Consider the following 23,065-nt stretch of genomic DNA (forward strand, 5'->3'; position numbering starts at 1 on the left):
GTCCAGCACATGAGGTCCAGCACCTTCAAACATGCCATTATAATTGGGTGCTAGACTCTGATCTCTAGGTGTATCCTGAGTCTCTCGTGTTCTATACTCAGTCATTCTGAGCGCAGAATCTGTAAATACCCAGGAGGACAAAAATGATTGAGGAGTATTGGCGAGAAACTGTCAGGAGAAGTCCCTCAAGAAGGTGGAATAGGAAGGTATCTTAGACCTGAGAAAAAGGAGGCGTGAGAATTGCCTACTCTAGACGGGTTCCAGAACACAGCCCTCGCTGGGGAATCACTGAATATGAGGGAGAATAAACTGAGTGAAAAGTATAGTTGGGAGGAGACTTTTGAGAGTTCAAGTCACCTTTAGGAGAAAGCCTAAAATGAAGCATGTGAGAAGTGTGCACAGTATGAAATCTCTCATTGACCTAATTGGTAGTGTAAGAGGGGAGGCTAGAAAACCCATACTGAGAAGCTTGCAATTTAGACAGGATGTGGGGGTTTACCACAGATTATTGAACTGGCCGGGGAAATGATGGCAATGGTGTTGGAAAAGGATCAGCTCCATCCCCTTTCACTCAGGGAGGCGGAAAGGGACCACAGGGCTCTCCTCCGGCAGAGGCGGCGGGCACCCGGTAACTGTGGAGGAGCGCGTGGAAGGCGCTGGGTTTGGAGGCTGTGTGTTTGGGGTGGGGGGCCGCTGCTGAGGAGAACAGCAAAGCCCCCAGCCCACCGGTCCAGCGGGAGCACCAGGTTCTTACTTTGCAGGCTGACACTCCCTCCTCAGATCTTTCACAAACAGGAAGTGAGCACTTTCTCTCACTTCCCATCTTCATACGTCATGTGACCAGGCTGCTCTGAGTCTGCCCTGCCCCACCCAGGAGCAGTTGCCTTCCTGCAAGTGAAAATCATTGATTCTGCCCTCTGAGATTTGGGGGGGTTGATGAGGTGCCAGTGTGGAGCAGCCCCGTGTGGCTCTCCTTGTCAGCGCTGTGCTGGCCCTCAGCAGACTATACCGCAGAGGCCAGATTCCTGTTCTCTGCCCTCTCACGCCTGCAACTTGACTCTCTCCCCCAGGGTGTAGATCAGAGCCCAAAGCCTTTAATTATTGGCCCAGAGGAAGATTATGACCCGGGTTATTTCAACAACGAGGTAACAGTTTCCTGATGTTTCTCCTTTCATCATTCTCTGTCATACCCGCCGCGCTGGACTGGCACCAGCCGGGAGGGATCATCGGGGAGGGAGCACGCTTACCAGGCGGGGACCCCGGGAGCTGAGCTGGCGTAGGCGGTGCCTTCCTTCTGCCCCCAGCCCTGCCCCGTGCTTCTGCCTTCCAGAGCGACATCATATTCCAGGACTTTGAGAAACTTAAGTCACGGCCAGCCCACCTGGGGGTTTTTCTACGGTACATCTTCTCTCAGGCGGACCCCAGTCCCCTGGTAAGTTGCAAGTGTCTGTCTCAGGTGAATGCCTGCTTATGCTTGGCCTCTGGCCCTGTGCTCTAGATATGGTCAGTCAGGTCCGAGGACATGATCAGGCATCACGAAGACAGACAAAATAGAAAAGAAGGTGCAACCTAGATGAAACGGATTCTTGCTGCTGGCTGTATCGATAGCACACGGGGGAGGAAGAAGGGCTAGACTAAGGAAGCTGTCATTCTGAATCTGCTTGGATGGTCTTTCTGGGTTTTTGGAATGAAGGTGGATACAGATGAATCATAAGGGGTTTAAAGAGCAACCCTTGTAAATACACAGTGTTGCCATAAGAAAGCTTGGCATTCAGGCAAGGTGATAAAATGTCCTCAGTCTGAAGGTGATGACAAAGAGGATCGATCATGAAAGGTGGAGATCAGGGTTCCCGGTGACAGTGCTTTGAGCCAGCAGCCTTCCCAGTTTCTGTCATTCTGCTCAGCTGCTCATAAAGGAAGGGAGAGGAAGGAGAGAGACTGCTGTCGTGTTCTCCAGAATAAGCTTCTTGCCCTTGGCACGCACTGCTGTCTTTCCTTTCTGGGGCTATCTCTGTTAGAAGCCAGAGTCAGCATCTGTCTGCTCAGCAGGTGTTCCGTGAACACCCATGTGTATGTCCCGAGCGCTGGTATCTCAGGAGCATTCCTGAATGAAGATGAGGTACAACACAAAGAGAAACACAGACCCTTAAAAACAACAGATGAACAAATACGAGACAGAATGTCACGTGTGGAGAGGAGTCAGAATTGGGGAGTGATCGTGTTGGGGGGGGTGCATGTGCATACCAAGGGCTGGGGTTGATCAACCACAGGTTTCTGAAACACTTTCAGCCAGGGCTTCTCAACCTCATCACTACTGACCTTTTGGGGTGCTGGCGTGTGCATTGCAGGATCTTAGCTGCATCACTGTACTCCACCTAATAGATGCCAGTATCAGATGTAACAGTCAAAAATGCCACCAGACATTACTAGGTGTCTCCTGGAGGGCAAAAAGACTCCGGGTTGAGAATCACCACTCTAACCCATTTTCTCTCTCCTAGCTTTTTTACTTGTGTGCAGAAGTTTATCAGCAAACAAACCCCAAGGATTCCCGAAGCTTGGGAAAAGACATCTGGAATATTTTCCTAGAGAAAAATGCGGTAAGGCAGTCATAAATTGGATTACAGTTTTACTGTATTGTTTCGAACCCTCAGAGGCAGAGGGAAGACTAAGCAAGACATTCAGGCCAAATTTAGACAGGTTCTTAAAGAGGATTCCTGGGTTCTCCTAGCTCTGGTCTCTAAAGTTTGATCGCCTCTTGTATCTCTCTTGTTCCACATCTGGCAAGATAGAACGCACACTGCCTCTCTCTGAAATGTTTAGAGGAGACAAGAACTTGCACTGTGTCCTAATTGATCTCCTCTGGATCAGTGCCCTGGTTTCCTTCAACTCTCCTTGCCTTGCTCATCCCTGGGATGAAGACATCAGATGATAGAAATCAGTGAGCCAAGAGGCAAGCCCAGATTTCTGAAGCTCAGCCTGACTTTCTCTTACTGCCCAAAGGCAGGGTTCAGAGGGAGGGGACCCCAGAGTGTCTGGGACGGATGAGCACCCTGCCTCTGGCCGGAGCTCCCAAGGATGTGTCGGGGTTACCTGGTGGCCGTACCCTGGCCTGCAGAGGGTAGTTCCCATCTTGGGCTTTCTAATCTGACCAACTAAAGTAATTCCAAAATGACTTTGTTCATCTGGCAGTAAGCTACTAGGACTAATGAGATTGGGAAATAAACTGTTTTCCCTCAAGATTTTTATTTTTGTCCCCTTCAGCGGGTCTTGAGTAAGGAGGTTAGAGCTGCCAGTTGTTCTCTGTCGGTTGTTAGGGAACCTCCTGAGGATAGAGTTGTCAGGCCTGGTAGAGTAGAGCCAGGCAGCGTGCTCATGGGAAGACTTGGTAACAGAGGCCAGTTCGCCTTTGGGGGTGAAACGGGGGGCTGTCTGATCGCCTCATAAAGAGTTCTCCGTCGCAGCTAAACTGGTCCCAGGTCACTTTTTCGGACCTTTCCATTCCACGCACCCTGATGTCCCTGAGATAAGAGCGGGAACTTGCAGGTGCCGCCCTCAGAGTATGGCCCTAGCTTGCCTTGCCACCTTGGAGTCCACTTCTCGAATCGCTAACCTGGAATTCAGTGGGCGGGAGGGGAGTGGAGGGCGTGGTTGTGCAGGGAGGGTGGGGCGCAGGTGATGTTCCGGGGCCCCCCGCCCCTGCATGGCACCTCCCCGCCCCGCTCAGGTGTGTGTGGACCTCACCACTTCTGCCCCCTCCTTCTTTCAGCCTCTGAGAGTGAAGGTCCCAGAAATGTTACAGGCAGAAATTGGTAAGTTGGCTCTTTGGTCAGTTCGTGTCCTTTTGGGTCCGTCTTGTGCCCCCTCAGGATGGGGGGCGGGGAAAGGAGGGGACACACACAGTCCCTGCCTTGGGCAGCTGTTCTCAGACAGGGGGAAATAGGGACAGTTCCTCCTCGCAGTAGTCCATGGACAAGCGCAAATAGAGGACACACCCTGCCTGGGAACTTGTCATGGGGAGTCACGGCTTGATCAGGAGACCAAGGTCTTTTCTCCCAGCCTTCCACGTGACCTCTCTGGGCCTCAGTTGGCTCAACTGTTCCAAAAGGAAATTGGATTACTAGACCTGGTCACTCATCAGGATCCCTTGGGGAATTCTTTCTTAAAAACACAGAAACCAGGGCCTCACTCCACCCCACCTGCAGAGTCAGAGTCTCTGTGGAGTGTTTTTGTTCTTTTGTTTTGCTGTGTTTGAGTTCCTTCAGTAACACAGTGAGGAGCCAGTGCACGGGGTGGTTGCTCTGCTCCCTCCTCACTCAAGTCTGAGTAGAAGAGCTGAGGGATGCCTGTGGCGAGGATGTCAGCCTGAGAGGCGAATCCCAGGAGCTTTCTAGAGGGTAGGAGTTGGAAGCTGCCCTCGAAAAGAGGCACTTTTCAGGCCCGGATGACGGGAAGCTTGTGGGCACAGGCAGAGGGCAGATGTAGGGACAGGAAAGGCCCTGTCCAGTCTCTGGTGGGGACTTGGGGCATCCTTGCCTTTTTCATCTTTGCGAGCTGGGCCTGGGGCCATGGGGGAAGACTGAGCCTCTTAGAGGTTTGCGCTAGATGTCAGAGCACAGCGTCTGGACACATCCGGAGAGGAGCTTTAATGTTTCCCCACTTAATGAGTGTGGAACACCCTGCAAATGCTTTTGTCCTTGAGGCTTGGACATCAGGATTCCAGTCCTGAGTTGAGGAGAGACCTGGTAGGTCCAGGCCTCACTCGCCATAGTTAACAGGGGGACAGACACCAGCTTGCCCTCAGGACCACAGGGAGCTAAGAGACTTGGAGGTCCTGAGCTGATGTAACCTCATCCTCCCCAACACTCGCTCCCCTTGCCATCTTCCCTCTGCCCCATCGCAGACCTGCGCCTGCGAAGCGGTGAGGATGTGCGTGCGGCTCTCTGTGAGGCTCAGGAGGCGGCCATGCCGGAGATCCAGGAGCAGATCCACGACTACAGGTGTCCGGCGCCCACCCTCCTGCCCTCCCTACCCCCTCGCCCCTTTTCTTTCCCCTGATGTGTGTGTGCGCCTCACTCCCTGTCCAGTGTTGGGCGCTGGTATACATTTGTTTCTCTCTCTGTGTGTCTGGCTCAGAACAAAGCGCACCCTGGGACTGGGCAGCCTGTACGGTGAAAACGACCTGCTGGAGCTGGATGGGGACCCTCTCCGTGAGCGCCAGGTGGCCGAGAAGCAGCTGGCTGCCCTAGGAGACATCCTGTGAGTCTCATCACACTCCCACCCCCAGACATGCTGCACAGATTGATGTGGTTCATGGGTCTGTTTCCCAGCCTCTCCCCATCTTCCACTTCTTTCCTGACCCGTCTTCCCCTGGAAGATGGGGAGAGTCCCACACTCCTGCTTCATGTCCCAGGCTGGGGCTCCTGACAGTAATCCAGTGGTCATGACAAACCACAGGCTCCAGGAATGCAGGGAGCTTTCTGCTCCCTTCGGAGCCTCTCCCTGACAGTTCTCCCTTCTTCTTCAACAGTCATATCTGGCGCTGAGTGTGAGAGCTAAGCTGTGATTCTCCAGGGGATGAAGTTCCTTCAGGAGGCAGATGGCTCATGGGAAATTGAACCATTCTTAACTGAGTACACCAGAGTACTGAGCTAACTGAACTTAGGCACTTCGGGAACACCTGCTGTGGTTGTCTCTTTCCAGTCCTGCTTTCTGAACATGTCCCAGGCTCCTGGAATGACTTTGTGAGGACGTTCCCAGGCGTAGACATAGATTTTCACCCCCCTTCTGCTTCTCCAGTCAGTAGCTATGTGGCTTGTTTTGTTTTGGTCACACCACGGGCATGCAGGGTCTTCATTCCTGGATCAGAGATCTCACCTGTGGCCCCTGCAGTGGAAGTGCTGAATCTTAACAACTGGACTGTCAGGGAATTCTGAGTAGTTGTATGGCCTTGATGAAGCCATTTTATCTATCTTGAAAGTGAAAGTTCTAGTCATTCAGTTGAGTCCTACTCTTTGAGACTCCATGGACTGTAGCCCTCCAGGATCCACTGTCCATGGGTATTCTCCAGGCAAGAATACCAGAGTGGGTAGCCATGCCCTTCTCCAGGGGATTTTCCCAACCCAGGGATCAAATCTCAGTCTCCTGCATTGCAGACAGATTCCTTACCATCTGAGCCACCAAGTCTCATCTCAAATGACAAAGGTTGGGCTAGATGATCTCTGCTGATATTTCAGTTCAGCAAATATTCATGGAGTCCCCACTGGTGCTAAGCACTGTTCTAGGCTCCTGGGATACATTAGTAAACAAACAGCAGTGCTTCTGGAGCTATGCTATTGTGGGAAGATAATGCAGTGTCTAATAAATAAGTAAACTGTACCTAGTGCAGGCTGAGGGAGGTCAGGAGCACCTAAGCCAGTGGGTTACGATTTCAAATAAAGCCTTATCCAGGAAGTTACATTTAGGCGACTGAAGAAAATGGGGACATCATCCTTGGAAATGTCTTGGGGGACGAGCATCCCAGGCAGAGGGAACAGCCAGGGCATGTTTGGGGAACAGTAGGAGGTGAGTGTGACCAGAGCAGATTGAGAAACTCAGTGCTGACGTCAGAGGTAACTGGAGGTGCAGCCTCGCAGAGCCCGGGAACTGTTATATCTCCTCTGGTTTTTCTGTCAGTGAACAAGGAGCCACTGGAGTTGAGACTCGAGTGTGGGTGGAGGGTGGTGGGAGAGCATGGTGGGGTTCCAAACAGGGAAGTCAGTTACCATAGCTCACACAGAAAGAGGTCAGCTCCAAGTATGTTTTGACAGTAGAACCAACAGGAGAAATTTCCTAAAAAATGATGCATAGGATGTGAGAGAAAGAAAAACCAGGGACGACTCCATAGTTCTTACCTAAACGACTAAAAGGACAAACGTGTCATCAGTCGAGTTAGGGACAGCTGTATGGGGGACAGTTGAGTGGTAGAAAGTTGTGGGCTCAGTTTTGCAAGTGTCAGAAATCTCACGTCTTTTTAGGCATCAGACTGGAGATTTGAATAGGCAGCTGAGTGTATGAACCTGGCATTTGACAAGAGGTCCGGGTTGGAGATGAGACTAGATGAAGTCCCATGGGGCAGGCACAGTCTGAAAACTACCCTATGACCCTCAGCCTGAGTCTTTCTGGGCCTTAGTTTCCCTAACAACAGCCAGATGATGGTTGTCACCCCAATGACACAGGGGTGGAGGCAAAACATAGCCCAGCCTGTTCTGAGATCGTCGGCACCACAGAATTGTATGAAATTATTACTGACAGCACAGGTACCCTACTTACAGTGGCTTCTATTTAAAAGAACTAAGCCTTTGCCTCATTAAATGGATATATAATACTGACTCATGGGTTATTTTGAGTGTAAATATTATACATGTAAATAGCTTAGAATAGTGCCTGGCCCATAGTGAGCACGCAGATACTAGTTGCTGTTGTCATTTTTCTCTTTTAAATGGGTTCCTGTGAATCAAGTTTCAAGGTATTATCTCTGCTCCCTCACCTTCTTTCCTCTTGCCTCAGTGCCAGCCCAGCCCTTCTCATTTAGTCCTAGGTGGACACAGAGAGGAGCCTCTTCCTCCATAATAGCTGCAGAGGCTGAAACAGACACCAAGCAAGAGGCTGTGTTTGCCACAGTCCCCCTTCCTTTTAGCCAGAAGGATACCATCATCGTCACTCTGCTAACTGAGTCCCTCAGAGGAGTGAGAACCCCCGCCTCCTGAGCCCTAGGCTGGCTCCAGAGCTGAGAACAGGGGTCTGAGTCTGACTTTTCATCACCCTGCTCCCCTCCCAGACACCCTCCCTTCCTCTAGGAAAGGACTTACCCTCCTCCCGTCTTGCACAGGCGGACGAGCCTCTGCCTTTGCGGTCTGAGTCATTTGTTCTCTCTTTTGTTCCAGGTCCAAATACGAGGAAGACAGGAGGTAAGTGAGTCTGTATGGTTTCAAGGTGGAAGGAGTGGGGCTGAGCTACTGGGCGGTGCGTCTCTACCAAGCACAGGGGACTCCCTAGCGTCAGAGCTTAGTTCCCACGTGTCTGTGTAACATCACACAGGGGGGTCACAAGGTCTAGGCCTGACTGCCGGGAACATGGAACTGCTCCTCAGAGTGAGGACACCAGGCTGCCATCATGCCCATTCCCGGCCTCCTCTTTTCCACCCACTTCAGCCCTGGCTCTGCCTCCCCACTTCTTTCTCATAAACTGCCGAGAGAGGGAGCGGTGACAGGATCAGCCTGAGTTAGCAGTACCTACAGAGAGAAGCCTTTGTTTCTTGCAGCCTTTGTTTCTCAGCAGCCAATGTTAGAATGAGTATGCATTCCTTGAGCATACACACACTTCATAAGGGAGAGAAGATGAGGATAGAAATCTGTTTCAGAGAGGAGGAAAGCCAGGGCTGAAGCATTTGCTTCATTGAATCCACAAAGCGGATAATCTCTCCAGGGCATTGAGAGACAAATACATTTTTAAACAGGGAACTCTGGACAGTTTCATTTCTGGCAGTTGGAAACAACTTGACAGATCCTTTCTATCCTTTCCTCCTTCTACTTGGGGTGGGTGGTGGCAAAGACCGTTTACCGGACTTGCCGGGGCCAGGTGGCCTTTCTTCCCATCCCTCTGCCATCCCAGCCCCAAGTATGTGCCTGAGGACCCCAGCTGTGGGCTTCCACCGTCCTCCAGGCATGCCTGTGGCTTATTTGCTTTTGTTTTGATGAACTGATGTGTCCTTCCACTTGCCCACTCTCCCTTGGTCAGGAAGAGTTCTGCATAGGAAAAGAATTCTGACTTCTTCTGGGAGTCATGCAAGTCAAAACACCACCACCACCCCGCCCTCACACACAGCCTGCCTGCAGAGTCCCAGCCGTTCCACCTGCTTCCGATTCACCGCCTGTTTCTCTCTTACAGTGGCCCCATGGGCTTCGCCCTCAACACCTACATGAGCCATGCGGGCATCCGTCTTCGAGAAACACGACCCCTCAACACGGCTGAAAAGGCCCAGTCTGCTCCTGACAAAGACAAGTGGCTACCCTTCTTCCCAAAAACCAAGAAGGTGACAGAGCTCCCCCAGACAGGAGCATCTCTTGGCGAGATCCCTGCACTGAGGCAGCCGGGAGAGCCCTCCCTTGTTGCCTGGCTCGTCCTGCTGCGTTTGGACACAGAGTCATTGAGAATCACCAGACTAGATCTCTCTCTCCCTCCCTCCAGTCCCTGGCCAGAAGCAAATGTGCTAGTTAGGGTACAAGCATGAGTCCTCCACCAGCTGCTTGTTTAGAGCCAATCTTAAGGGAAGTGGCCAGGTGATCAGTGACCCAGTCTGGCTCCCAAGGCCTTCTACAAACCCTAGTGTTTCTTGTCTCAGCAGAGCAGCAATTCCAAGAAAGACAAGGATGCCTTGGAGGACAAGAAGCGAAACCCCATTCTCAAGTACATCGGGAAGCCCAAAACCTCTTCCCAGAGCAGTGAGTATTTGGGGAGCAAAGCCTTGGGCAGGGGCCTCTGGCCCTTCAAGGCCAGTACATTGGCAGGGGGCCTTCCTGTGCTTCTGGGAGCCAGAGGCCCGAGCTCCAAGGTCAGCTTCCTCTCAGCGCTCCTGCCTCCTTGCCACACCCAGCACGGGCTCCTGAGGTGCAGGGAACTGCTTCAGAGCCACGGAGGTCGTGCCAGTGCCTGGGTCTAGGAGCTCAGAGATACCGAGTAGCCATGCAGAGGAGTATCCCCCACCCCCCTTGGAAAGACTGCCCTGTTCAAGTCAGGGCCTCCTTCATCTTCACCCAGAGACTTGTCTGTCCTCCTGAGGGCCTGTGTGTTGGGAGCAATTATAGGCCCTTGATGGAGGGTTTCAATGACTGTTAAGCTGAACTGAGTGAAAAGGGGGCAGGTTGGGGACCTAGAGGCTCCCCTCATGCCATCAGAAACCCAGATCTCCATGGGTTTCCCAGCTGTGTGTCGTTTGTCTAGACATTGCTGCTGGCGCTCCCAGTTATTATCTTAAGATCCCCATGTTAGTCTTGGAAATCTGGGAAGGACCGTGGTGCAGGCCTCCTGACTTTCCTGAAATCGCTGCCTGAGGGAGGCGGGGAGGAGGGGACTCTCCTGGATCAGTCCTGATTTTTGCCACTACCTTTCATTTTCCCAGCTTGATGTAATTTTTATTTTGACTCTTGAAACATTAATTTGATTTTTCATGGTTTGCTTTTGTTTTTGTTTGTTTTCTTTTAGCATTTTATATTCCCTTGTCCCCTGTGGAAGGTAAAAGGACCATTTTATTTGGGCTTTCCCTTTCATTACCATTGAGTTTACATTTTCCAAGTCCTATCTGCCCTCCCCCTCTCCTTCATCTCCCATCCTGCCCACCCTTCCTCCCTTTCCTCCCTCCATTGCTCTCATGTGCCCCTCCATGCTGCTGAAGCTCCCCTGGGCACAGGAGTGTACTGCCCGATGCAGGGTGGGTGGGGCCGGGCCGCTGCCCCCCAGGCACAGCTCCTCCTCGGGGTGCTGGCAGAAGCCAGCTTCTAGGGCCTCCGAGATGTTCCACAACCTAAGGCCTTTCTCGTTCTGTCCCCTCTGTGTGGATGCAGCTGCAAAGTCCAGGACTCTGTAAATGAGGGAAACTCTCACACACTGAAATGTCCTGCACAAGCTCCTCAGGGCTTTGTTTTCAACTGATGTAATAAAATCCTCATTTTTTTAATGCTACATGGGGTTTTTTGTTTGTTTGTTCGTTTGTTTTTTAGCTAATAATGGGTCTTCAGCAGGTTTGCCTTGAGGTATTTTAATTTGTCATCTCCTTTGCTTAAGCCCTCTGTGCAGCACTTGCATCTCTTCTGACTCTTAAAACCTTGCCAGTGTCACTGCAGCATTTAAAAAGAATGACCTTAATGTATGTATATTGGAGGACCTATATCTTCTAAAATCTTTGTATTTTTAAAAATAAATATATTTATAATGGGCATTAACCCAAAGAAACTTAGAACCTGGAGCTGTACAGGTTCCTTTCCCATCCATGAAGTCCATATGCTTAGAATTAATTAAGTGATTAATATTTTCTAGGTTCTATAGTAAATCAGAGGGGGAGAGAGCAGTGAGATGCAATCAGAAGTTTTAATAAATTGCTATAATTCACTTTATATAAATAAATGACAATTTAAAATAATGATTTTCAAAGTTATTTTTAAAGTTAAATCCCTAGCCTTGTTACGTTTAAACAATAAAAATAAAGAATTATTGGGACGGGGGAGGGGGGAGTCTGTAAAACAATGGAAAAAATGAAGGAATGGCCTTGAAACCCAGACTTTTATTTCTTAGCACGTACTTCCTCCCATCCACCCTCCTTGAGGTGGGCATGAGGTAAGCAGCATGCCTAAGACCTGCCCCAGCTGCTTGCTTTGAGTCAGCCTGAGAGGGGCCAGGAACACCCAGGGCAGAGTTGCTGATCCCAGGAGCAGGAGCAGGATGCTGGGTATTCACCATCTCTTTGAGTCAGATCTTTCTATTGTCATCTCATTATTTGATTTGATGTTCTCAATTTCCCAGGACATCAGACAAATCTGTATGCGCATCTAAAACCAAACACCCACCAAAGCTAGAAAACCTCATTTACAGAGAACCTTGCCATTTATGATCACCAGCTATTAGCTTGGTTTATTAGTTAATGTATCTGATTGTTAGTGACATATAATTCACTTTTACTTTGTTTCATCGTTATTCAGAGAATGGAGGAAGGAGAGCAAAGACTGCTGGTAAAAGCTTTGCTCTTTTCAAAAATGCCTTCCTTTCTCTGTGTTTTTTCCCCTGTTACTCTGGGTTATTCAGTTATACCAAATCTCAGGGCCACACCTGTTCCTTGTCTGGGGTGTAAGCTAGGGTGTAACTATATCCCAAGAACTGGGCCTTTTCCAAGTGGCCCATGGGAGGGGGAACAATGGGCTCTGCCCAGAGTTGCTGTGTTCTAGGACATTCCCAGGCTTCTGCATCATCCTCCAGCCAGGGATGCTCCCGGCTGTGGCTGCACAGCTGCCCCTGGCTCCTGCAGTTGCCCCAGGGCCCAGATGCACATTCGATCTGGGACAGGCAGCTCTGACTCTGATCTCCAAAATGAGAGTGATGGTAACAGCCTCGGCTCCTACCACATATACACAGCCACCTATTTTGCAGTTTTAGAAAAGCATTACCTGTATAAAGGATGTGGAATGGTGAGCTTTGAAGAGCCCAGTTAAATGTTTTTCTGTTTCTTCTGGCTTGGAAATTTTCTTATGAATCTCAGGTTTAGATCCACAGGGAGATTTATAAATTTGTCTATGTTGATGGCAGAGTCTCTGGTTAGTACAGATCAGGGTCTGGCACCCAGGGATATTTGTCTTGTCTTCTGCATCCCACTTATCCTTTCTGTTGGTCCAGGCAGAATAGCATCTTTAACCCATCTCTTGTTCTGACAGCCTGGACCTGGAGCTTAGCTAATCCTCTTTGAAGATGGGAACCACTGAGCCCCCAGCCTGAGCTTGCTTCTCCTGGGTCTCCATGTGGTATCGCCTATGCCTTTTTACTCTTACCTGCCCTCTCTACTTGGAACAGAGACAGCTCTCTTTTGTCTTAGCTTTGAATGCCAGAGAGTGACATCTGTCCTTCTAAGACCCACCACTGGTAATGAGGTGTCTGATTCTTTAATGATGGAGATGAAGAGGCAGGGGTGGAGGCAGAAAGAACAGGAAGGCAAGTCAAGGAAGAACAGAATAGTGAACTCTAAAAGTAGTATAAATTTGAAAAGTGCTTGGTATAATTTGGCAACCTGGCCAAATTACAGGTAGATACGTTTTTGGTCTTCCTAGCTATTTTTTAAGCTTTATATGGCTCTTGGAAGAAACCTAGAAACCTAGGAACAATCCTTCAGCATGAGAGTCATTGTAATAAAGAATGTGCGAACCAAAAGAAATATCCAGCGCAAATGTATTTCCAAAGCCACTCATTTTGCACCTGAAGAAAGAGTAGCCCCAGAAAGGTGGGGGGACTGTGCGTGCTACACCCCACAGTGGAAGAGCCAGAGCTCGGACCATGTCTCCTGGCCCTCAGCCCCATGCTCTTCTCACCCATGCTTATTCATCACTGTCTTCTGGGCTCAAGGGGAGCGAGGGCCCTGAGGAGTCGTCCCGGAACCGAAAGCAGAGTATCTTTCATTATCCTTCTGTTTCCAGTCAAACCCGGCAACGTGAGGAACATCATTCAGCACTTTGAGAACAACCAGCAGTACGATGCCCCAGAACCCGGGACGCAGCGCCTCTCAACAGGAAGCTTTCCCGAGGACCTGCTGGAGAGCAACAGGTAACGGTGGCTGGATGGGGCCTGCTGGCTGCCCAGAGAGGGGAGCGCTGGCAGGGTCGGAGCAGGGCTTGGTGCCTGCTACTTCACCCCCCACTATATTGTAAGGCTCCTGCTGTAGCGCTCTCTCCCTCTCCCCCAACCTTCCTGCCTGGGTGTCTTCAGAAGAAGACATACTGTGTGCTGATGGTCAGGCCAGCAGGCGAGAGAGCGGGGCCCCTGACCTTCCAGCAGGAGTCATGTGCCTTTAAAATTCCTTTAGATTCACTCCCTGGCCATTCAGCGGCCTCCACACTAAGAATGAGCTAGATTGTGTTATAAAGCCACTGGTCAGGAAACCCTAAATGACACAGCTAGAGAACAGTCCAGGTTGGGGGTTAGGGGGTAGAGGGGGCTGGTGAAGGAAATGTTGGAAAATAAGGAAGTTGGGTTAAGACAGTCTTTGGTGCCCATGAAGAAGAGAGCTAAAGATGAGGTTCTGTTGGGTGCTATAAAGGCAGATAGCATAATGGGCATCAGATGTCCACCTCACCAAAGAGATACAAAGGCCATTGATTCAAAATGAACCGTTCTTCTAGAAGAACAAGGGGAGCGGAGGCTGTGTACTGTGCACGTTCTCCATCTTTGGCCGGGTTCTAAGCAGAACCCTTCTCTGGCATTGACACGAACTCTTGCACTTGCTCTTGACTATGACGTGACAACCATCAAGTTAGGGCTCACATTCTACAGCCAGCACTTAAAGTAAAAACTGCCTGTAGTCAGAAACATCCTTGCACCTTCCTTAAGTCACACTTAGATATAATAAATGTGGTCTGTGTGTACAAAACTAGTTCTTGTGTACACTGCTGAGCTGGACTATACACAGGCCCAAAGGCATGAGTCAGCCTGCACAGTCAAGCCATTCATTTTACCCCTGCAATAACTAGTTATCAGAATGCCTGCTTGTGTGCAGAGCTTCTCTGCTCTGTTTATACTAAACCTTTATAAGCTTAATATATGTTAAAAGGTTTTGCCATAGTGAGAGTTAACAAAGATTTAGGCAAGATAAAAGTTAGATTTGTGCGGGGGTCAGAGGCTGAGATCTCCTGGAGAAAGAATCGGCAGCCCCCGTATTCCTCCCTGGGGAGGTTGCCTGGACAGAGGGGCCTGGCGGGCTACAGTCCATGGGGTTGCAAAGAGTCGGACAGAACTTAGCAACTAAACAACAAAACAACAACAGAGGTTGAGTTCTAATATTATTGAGTAAATTAATACAAACTATATGATTGCTGAGGTAGGTGTGATCTTATAGATGTATCAAATATACACTTATAAGATATATTGTCAGCACTTTGAGGAAATATTTGAGACCATTTGTAAACGTGTTCTTAAAGTTGTTAGGTAAATTTGCCCTGAGACATTCGTGAGGATCCTAAATCCACTCTTAGCAGAAGCGTTTGGATTTGACGATTATAAACTCACTGACAGTCTTGGAAGAAATGACATCGGCAGCATAGTGTGTCAGAGGTTTTTGTAGAAACTAAACAGGTATAAGAAGCCCCCAATTCTAGACAGCAGTAACCTAGGAACTTTTGGCTAGAGAAGGGTTGCATGCCTCCCTTCTTCATGGGATCATTACTCACTTCTGGGTACTTGAAAGAAGCCCCAGGAACCTCATTGCACAAGGTTTGATGCGATGCTAAAGTGACCCATTGTGGGGCACCGGTGCAAGTGTTTTGAGGTAATCTGTGTTGGAATTGTTCTAACAGGCTTCAGGGAGTGAGTTCAGTAGGGATCAGCTGACAGTATGGGTTCTAACCCTGCAGACAAACTCTTGGGACCCAGAGGGGAGCAGCATTTGGATCCTTTGGCAGTCAGAGAGACTTGATGAATGGAGACCAAGCCATTTGGCTCCTTCTCTGCAGCAGTCTGCTGTGCTGTTAAGAGCTCTCCAGACTCCCCAGGCCTTCTGTGGTCCTAGAGGCAGAGCAGGAAATAGATTAGCAGTAATGTCAGCAGAGAACCAGAACAGCAGGGCCATGGGGGGAGGCACCATCCTGGGGCAGCTAGGGGTCAGAGATGCCAGCTGTCACAGGGCTGATGCCCTGCAGGACTTGAAAAAGAGCAGCACCCAGTCGTCAGCATCTCAAGCCCCACAGACACTCAGCAGCCAAGAATGGCAGGCCAGGGAGCATGCCCATCAGTAAGCATGCCCCTGAAGTACCCTTCCAAGCTGCTCTGCTCTGAGGGGACTGGAGGCCTAGAAAGGATGCTATCAGGATAAGAACAAAAGAAATCCACAATCCATATCACAGCTGGAGGGGTGGGAATTCAGATAGACTTTTCTGACAGGCAGTATGGAGAATGCTAAAGAGTATGTGCAGGGGGTGCTTGTACTTCCCTCTTAGAAGATCTTGTAAAAGGAGAGCTCCGCCTCGAGCAGAGTCCAAGGTGGGCACCGACCCATTCCAGAGCAGAGGGCCAGGTGGGCCGGCCAGGAGATGGCGGGGTCAGGGAGGGTAGGACCTCATGGTTCCTAGTGACAGACTTTGGTGTCCACAGCAGCCTGATGGGGACTCAGGGTCTTTGGCATCCAGGCACCCCACAAGTCTGATTCTGTTAAGTCCTGGATTTTAGCTTCCTCTTGGGATCCCTTTCTGATCAGTCAGGAGGAAGATGAAGGCTTCCCTGGTGGCTCAGTGGTAAAGTATCTGCCTGCCAGTGCGAGACACGGGTTCGATCCCTGGTCTGGGAAGATTGTACATGCCGCGGAGCAGCTAAGCCCGCGGGCCACCACTGTTGAGCCTGTGTCCTAGAGCCTGGGAACCACAGGTGCTGAGCCCAAGTCTGAAGCTCCGGAGGCTTGCATGCCCTAGAGCCCGTGCTCTTCAACAAGAGAAGCCACCACAATAAGAAGCCCACGCACATCGCAACTAGAGAAAAGCCCGCATAGTAATGAAGACCCAGCACAGCCAAAAAATAAATAGATAAGATTTTTTTAAGAAGAGGAAGATGAGAGGCTCTGTCCATCAAGCCAAGCTGGGGAGAGGAAGGAGTCTGTGGTAAAAGCGGTTTGTTACTGAGCAGCTTCTGCCACAGGGGGTTCGGGCACGTTGGGTCTGGTGTTTGGCGTGGAAGCCTCCAGTGCCGAGGCAGGCCCTGAGAGGGAGGAGCAGGTCAGAGCTGGTCGGCTGTGAGACCCCAAGGTCTCTTTCTGTTCCATCCAGTTCACGCTCAGAGATTCGCCTGGGCCGCTCTGAAAGCCTGAAGGGCCGGGAGGAGATGAAGCGGTCCCGGAAGGCGGAGAACGTGCCCCGCTCTCGCAGCGACGTGGACATGGACGCCGCCGCGGAGGCCGCCCGCCTCCACCAGTCAGCCTCCTCATCTGCCTCCAGCCTCTCCACCAGGTGGGCGGGGCTCGGGGAGGGCTCCGCCCACTGGCATCTTGCGGGCCAGGCAGCAGAGGGTGGCTGAGAGCTGACCTTCTCTCCACAGGTCCCTTGAGAACCCAACACCTCCCTTCACCCCCAAAATGGGCCGCAGGTGAGTGATGGGTGCAGCAGCGTCTCTGTTAGGGGTCCCTGACCCAGCCGTGCCTTCTGCTGGCCTGTTGGTGGTGCAGCCCCTCTTCCTGGCCCCCTGGCTTCCCAGGGCCCAGGACAGGCAGTTTGGGCAGGAGAGTGGGGGACACACCCCACGTTTGACCTCTTCCTCCTGTGACACTGAGCCGCCACCTCGTTTCCCCCAGGAGTATCGAGTCCCCCAGCTTGGGGTTCTGCACAGACGCCCTCCTCCCCAACCTGCTAGAAGACGATCTGGGCCAGCTGTCTGACCTGGAGCCAGAGCCAGATGCCCAGAACTGGCAGCACACAGTGGGCAAGGACGTGGTGGCCAGGCTAAGCCAGAGGGAGATTGACCGGCAGGAGGTCATCAATGGTGAGACCAGCTGCCTCTCCCCGCTTCCACGCTGACTCGAATGGTAACAGGTGCAGGGCACCTTGGACACAAAGGGTGGTAGAGAAGAGAGGGTGGGGCCTTAGGGGCATGACCAGCCCATGCTGTGATTCCTGTGAGGACCACCTCCATTCTGACCTTCAGGAGAGGTCCCAGGAGATCCTTGCTGATGGCTGTCCCACTGTCTCTCTCCCCTCCTTGTCCCTTCACCTGCTCAGAGCTGTTCGTGACCGAGGCGTCCCATCTGCGCACACTCCGGGTCCTGGACCTGATCTTCTACCAGCGGATGAAGAAGGAGGGCCTACTGCCTCGCGAGGAGCTGGCCCGGCTCTTCCCCAACCTGCCTGAGCTCATCGAGATCCACAGTGAGGAGCCCCCGCCTGCCCCCTCCCCTGGCCAGACTTCAGATTTCTGCCCACATGCCAGGACCCCCGAGCACATAGCCCCTGCCCGTACTCCTTGGGGGGAGAACCTGATGCCCAACCTGAAGCCAGCATTCCAACTCCCCCGCAAGTGAAGTGGCTCCCAGACCTTGCCCCCACAGCACGACCCTCAGAGCCCTCTTCACCCATCTCCAAGGGCCTGGCCTTGCAGCTCAACCCCAGGCGCTTCTGTCTTCTCTCCTTGCCCCAGATTCCTGGTGTGAAGCTATGAGGAAGCTCCGAGAGGAGGGCCCCATTATCAAAGAAGTCAGTGACCTCATGCTGGCTCGGGTATGGCTGCCCAGGCCCAGGGAGGCCTTGGAGGAAGAGGGGGAGAGGTTCCAGGCAGGAGTGTGAGGTGGGCTGTGTGCTGTCCCTTCTCCCTGTCAGTTCGACGGCCCTGCCCGGGAGGAGCTCCAGCAGGTGGCCGCACAGTTCTGCTCCTATCAGTCCATCGCCCTGGAACTGATCAAGACCAGGCAGCGCAAGGAGAGCCGGTTCCAGCTCTTCATGCAGGTACGCGTGGCCTCTGCTTGTCGCCACCGAAACCAGCCAGTCGAGTCTTAATTCAGTAAGGCTGAGGGGGAGAGCTTACCAGGTCCACCCACCATCTCTCAGACTACCCGCTGGCCCCCAGCTCCAAGCACCCTCGCCTCTTCTCTCTACCAGGGTTGGTGATCAGCACCTCTGCTCCATCCACACCCTCCCCAGGCCCCCTCTTCAGAAACACTGACATATACCCACGCTCAAGACAGAGACACCAGACTTGCCATCAGATGGCCCTTTTCACCTACTGGTGCCTGTATTTACTCAGATGGATCTCAGTTTGTTTGTCTATAAAGTGGGAGTAATCCCTGCTTTATGTGGCTTGACCATATCACTTTCTTGGGCTGTGGTCTCCCTACCCCACCAGCTTTTTCCTAAATGTCAAAGCGAGAAGCTGCCACCACCGTTTCTGAGTGACTCTCTGGAATTGGGACCTATTTAGCATTTGTGCTGTCCTGTGGCCCGGAGCCCACAGGCCAGCTCCTGACCCGGGGTGCCGTCTCCCTCTGTGCGTCCTTCCATGTAGGAGGCCGAGAGCCACCCTCAGTGCCGGCGACTGCAGCTCCGAGACCTCATCATCTCCGAGATGCAGCGTCTCACCAAGTACCCGCTGCTGCTGGAGAACATCATCAAGCACACGGAGGGTAGGGCCCGGACGCCTGGCCTGGGGAGGCAGCAGCCCGCGGCCCAGAGCCTGGTCCTGGCACAGCCCTGCTTGTGACCTTAGCGAATCACTTGACCTCTCTGGTCCTGAGGGGCTTCATCCTTGTGTTCTTGCGGTCAGTCTCAGAGAAGACAACCATTGTAGTGCACTTTGGCAGTAAATGAGGTGCTCAGCACAGGAGGAGGTAGAGACTGCCCCCGGCCTGTGTGGGGCCTCTGTGCAGATGGGAGCGGAGCCTCTGATGGTGTGGGGTTTGCACACGGTACCGTGGCTCCTCTGAGGGGCGTGGTTCCGCCCCAGAGCTTGTGACTGGATTTTAGTCCCATTCATGCCCCCTGCTGGACGTCTCTGGGGGCGTTGCGATGCACAAAAGGCAGCTGCGCCTGGTGAGTTACTCCAGAGGAGTATGGGATCAAGCTGAATAGGGAGTCTAGCCCCGTCGTCACTGTCCCTGGGATCCCGAGCACTTTTCACCACCCTCAAGTTGGAGACGTTGGCGTCAGTGTGGAGAAGTGGGAAGGACCCACAACCCCCTGTTCTTAGAGGGAGGCGCTATCGCTCCCTCGGTCCCCATCCGTGTCCCCACACCTGTAGGGCCAGTTGTAGTCTAGGCAGGAATTCCTAAGAGCCATCAGTGTCTGCAGAGCAGAGGTCTGAAGCCCATGGATCCTCAGAATATGTCATCCTTATGTTTGAGGTCTAGGTTAAGCAGGGTGGCATATCTCCACCCACCCCCGTGATTTGTGACTAGCTGGCCCCGGTAGCCAGCTAATGTGAGTCGGTAGCCAGCTCCTGTCAGGCTCTGGCAGACTCATCTGGCAGGAGCCCTAAAAACCCCTCGTTACCCCATGGGCAGGTGGCACCTCTGAGCATGAGAAGCTCTGCCGGGCCCGGGACCAGTGCCGGGAAATTCTCAAGTATGTGAATGAAGCAGTGAAGCAGACGGAGAACCGGCACCGTCTGGAAGGCTACCAGAAGCGCCTGGACACCACCTCCCTGGAGAGGGCCAGCAACCCCCTGGCAGCAGAGTTCAAGGTCAGAGCCCCACACGTGCTTCTCGGGCCTCCTTCGAGCAGCAGTCCACCCAGGACCTGGAGAGTACTGGGGGAGGAGACCTGTGCCCATGTGTACAAGGACGTGTGATGAGGGCCCCGGAATGACACAGCACCAGTGGCTGTTGCCGCCTTGTCCCTGGAGAGACAAGGGCAGACAGCCCGACTACAGAAGCCGGGTGTGAGAACTCAGCCTGCAAGAGCAGGAGGTGGGGGTGGACTCGAGGTAACAGTGAAGGCCATTTGGGAGGAAATAAAGCTGAAGGGATGGGCAGGACCCTCTTAAGAGGATCAACAGTGTGTGGTAGGGGGTAGAGAAACCCCCACCTAGGCCACCAGTGTATCCCCCAGCACAGCACGTGGCTTGTGACTTTGCAGTTGCCTTTTTACTTGTCTGCATCCCGCATAAGAGTGTGAGGGCAAGGGACTAGTTCTTGTTCACACCACCGATGCCCAGCACCTTAGCATAGAGTCTAGGTTCTCAGATGCTTGTTGAATGAATGGTGCCTCTCTCACAGAGTTTGGATCTTACAACCAGAAAGATGATCCACGAGGGGCCTCTAACCTGGAGGATCAGCAAGGATAAGACCTTGGGTAAGCGCCAGGAACCTGGGACCAAGAGGGAATCTAGGGCATCACCCGGGCTCTTCCTCTCTGGATCATCAGCTCTATACCTGGTGCTCTTAAGGGTGGTAAGGTAGCTGGGAGGCAGCTCCAGGCACCACTGGGGTTGAGAGCTCAGGGCACCTTAAACACAGCATGGAAGGAAGGACCAAAAGCCAAGCAGTTGGAGGTCAGCAGACTCCAGGGCTCCCCAGACCCTGAGGACGACCATCCAGGAGTCTCTGGTATCCCAGGTGTTGGTGAGGGCTGAGCAGGCAGCGGGGAACCCCTCACAAACATCACCCTCCTCCAGACCTCCACGTGCTGCTGCTGGAGGACCTCCTGGTGCTGCTGCAGAAGCAGGACGAGAAGCTGCTGCTCAAGTGCCACAGCAAGACGGCCGTGGGCTCCGTGGACAGCAAACAAACCTTCAGCCCCGTGCTCAAGCTCAACGCCGTGCTCGTCCGCTCGGTGGCCACAGGTACCCGTGAGGAGACAGTCCCAGTGGGCCCGGGTCCCAGGCCATGCGCCCTGCTACTCCTGTCCAGTGAGCGCTGGGTGATGAACTTACTGGCCTGCCCGTGTGACTTTCCTTCCACCCTGACTCATCTAAACAGGAAGATGTGGTTCAGTCTGGGGTGGGATGGGGACTCAGGTTGACAGCATGGTGCAGGCCGGATGGGATGTGAGCACCTAGGGTGGACTGAGGATGAGGAAGCAGAACTGGGCAGAGATCAGTAGGACTTGCCTTCCTGCTGCAGGAGGGACAGGCAGAGTTCACACCCACAGTCCAGAGCCCAGTCCAGTGCTCGGAGCACTTTAGTGAGAAGCGGAGCATATACCAGAAGGGCTCTGGGCTCGCTTTCTTCAACTGGATCATGGGGAGTGAAGCCTGTCTCTTAGGGGGAGGTGAAAAGGGAGGATGGGTGTGATGTAGTTTTGTAACCCTCAGCCCTCACTGTGAGGAAAGTGGGAGATAATGACTATGAAGATGGCATTAGAGGAACCAGAATGGCCTCTGTCCTTCCTGCAGGTGGAACCCAATGACCTCGGTCCAACTAGCGCTGCATTCTGCATCTGGTTGAGGGTCAGGGTTTCAAGTCCACACTTTGTCACCCAACCCAGGCTGCAGTCATGCCTCTGCCATCCCCAGTACAGACCCTTCTGCTTCTCTCTTCTGCACAGATAAACGGGCCTTCTTCATCATCTGTACCTCTGAGTTGGGCCCACCCCAGATCTACGAGCTGGTGGCTTTGACATCATCGGACAAGAACACGTGAGGATTGCTGGGAAGCGAGGCAGTCCCACGTAACTGCCATCCCCGTGGGACCAGGGCGGTGTGTGAGGACTCGGACAGTGAGACCAGGACTGGGCCCAGAGTGGCTAGAGGATGGGACCTTGACGCAGAAGAGGGAGATAAGACAGATGCAGAGAGGCTTTCGGGATCACCATTCCTGACCCCATGAGTGGCCTGTCCAAGGAAGGAGGCGTTACCAGCAGTCTTCCAGCCAGTCCGCTGCTCCTCTCCTTTCTTTGGCCCCACTCCCTTCCCCTGGGTTCTTCTCTTCCTCCATCAAGTGTTTTAAATGCCCACACTCTTCAAAGGTGTTTGCCTCCAGAACTGTCATCTCCACCCCCCGGCATCCACCCGCCCATATTCCCGGCAATAGCCAGCCTCAGTAGTAGCCTGTCTGACCCAGAGGCCAGAGACAGATTGGGGCAGACAGTTTCTCGGGGCTTTCATCTGTGAATGTGGGTAATGCTGCCTCTTGGGAGCTAGGCTGAGAGAGAACAGATACAGAGTGCAGAGCGCAGAGCCTAACAGGGTTGGTATTCAGCAGTTGGTAACTGTGAGTAATATAAACCTGCCCCAAGCGGGGCAGCCAGTCAGAACTGCACGGGAGGCGGGACCCCGCTGGGCAGAGGGTCCTCAGGACAGGTTCTGGCAGAGGGCTTCGCAGCCCTGGCTCGGGGTGGCTAGGGGAGACACTGCTCCTCTGTCCTGTTCTCACCAGCAGACCTCTCTTTTCCTGCCGAGCAACAGGTGGATGGAGCTCTTAGAAGAGGCTGTTCGGAATGCCACCAGGCTCCCCGGAGTTGCCCCAGCACCCACCCACCCCCCGCGCCCAGGCCCCCAGGAGCCAGCTGACCAGAGCCCCACACCCAGCAGGTGGGCAGCCCTCCAGGCCCGTCACCGTCCCCGCTCCCGGCCAGTCATTTGCTGCTTCTGAGCACTTCACCCCTGGGTTGGGCAGCCTCAGCTGACAGATGTTAGCGGGCAGGTGGAGTAAGGTCCGCCCACACCTCCACCTTCTGGCCCTGCCTGTTCTTCCCCCCATTGCCCTGCTCAGACTGTGCCTGAATTGTGAGGGCGAGGGGGTAGAATCAGGATCAAGACAAGCTTGGCCAGCACCCACCCTCCTCTCCAGGTTGCTAACCAGACAGCAGGTCTGAAATCTAAACCACTGCCTTCTTGGGCCCTGCTCCTTCATTGCCCATGTGAACTCAGGAGG

The 23,065-nt window shown here is 52.8% G+C and overlaps 1 protein-coding gene across 9 annotated transcripts in view; it reads left to right on the plus strand.

The window, feature by feature from the left end:
• The window catches only part of ARHGEF11 (Rho guanine nucleotide exchange factor 11), a 108,542-nt gene that overhangs the window by 79,104 nt on the left and 6,373 nt on the right, over positions 1-23,065 (plus strand). For 5 of the 9 annotated variants that reach the window (XM_065901682.1, XM_065901673.1, XM_065901628.1 and 2 more), the window contains 23 exons: positions 1,071-1,145; positions 1,331-1,432; positions 2,499-2,597; positions 3,767-3,809; positions 4,901-4,997; positions 5,134-5,256; positions 7,923-7,946; positions 8,926-9,070; positions 9,380-9,479; positions 10,240-10,269; positions 13,209-13,335; positions 16,539-16,718; positions 16,807-16,854; positions 17,060-17,247; positions 17,484-17,630; positions 17,899-17,978; positions 18,078-18,203; positions 18,760-18,877; positions 19,754-19,932; positions 20,468-20,543; positions 20,866-21,033; positions 21,738-21,828; positions 22,597-22,722. In XM_065901682.1, the coding sequence (XP_065757754.1) occupies positions 1,071-1,145; positions 1,331-1,432; positions 2,499-2,597; positions 3,767-3,809; positions 4,901-4,997; positions 5,134-5,256; positions 7,923-7,946; positions 8,926-9,070; positions 9,380-9,479; positions 10,240-10,269; positions 13,209-13,335; positions 16,539-16,718; positions 16,807-16,854; positions 17,060-17,247; positions 17,484-17,630; positions 17,899-17,978; positions 18,078-18,203; positions 18,760-18,877; positions 19,754-19,932; positions 20,468-20,543; positions 20,866-21,033; positions 21,738-21,828; positions 22,597-22,722 (2,492 nt within the window). The remainder of the gene's footprint in view (positions 1-1,070; positions 1,146-1,330; positions 1,433-2,498; positions 2,598-3,766; positions 3,810-4,900; positions 4,998-5,133; positions 5,257-7,922; positions 7,947-8,925; positions 9,071-9,379; positions 9,480-10,239; positions 10,270-13,208; positions 13,336-16,538; positions 16,719-16,806; positions 16,855-17,059; positions 17,248-17,483; positions 17,631-17,898; positions 17,979-18,077; positions 18,204-18,759; positions 18,878-19,753; positions 19,933-20,467; positions 20,544-20,865; positions 21,034-21,737; positions 21,829-22,596; positions 22,723-23,065) is intronic. The other 4 variants (XM_065901637.1, XM_065901699.1, XM_065901644.1 and 1 more) reach the window with 3 other exon arrangements.

This window comes from Muntiacus reevesi, chromosome 1 (assembly GCF_963930625.1).
Source record: "Muntiacus reevesi chromosome 1, mMunRee1.1, whole genome shotgun sequence".
NCBI classification, from domain to species: Eukaryota; Metazoa; Chordata; class Mammalia; order Artiodactyla; family Cervidae; genus Muntiacus; species Muntiacus reevesi.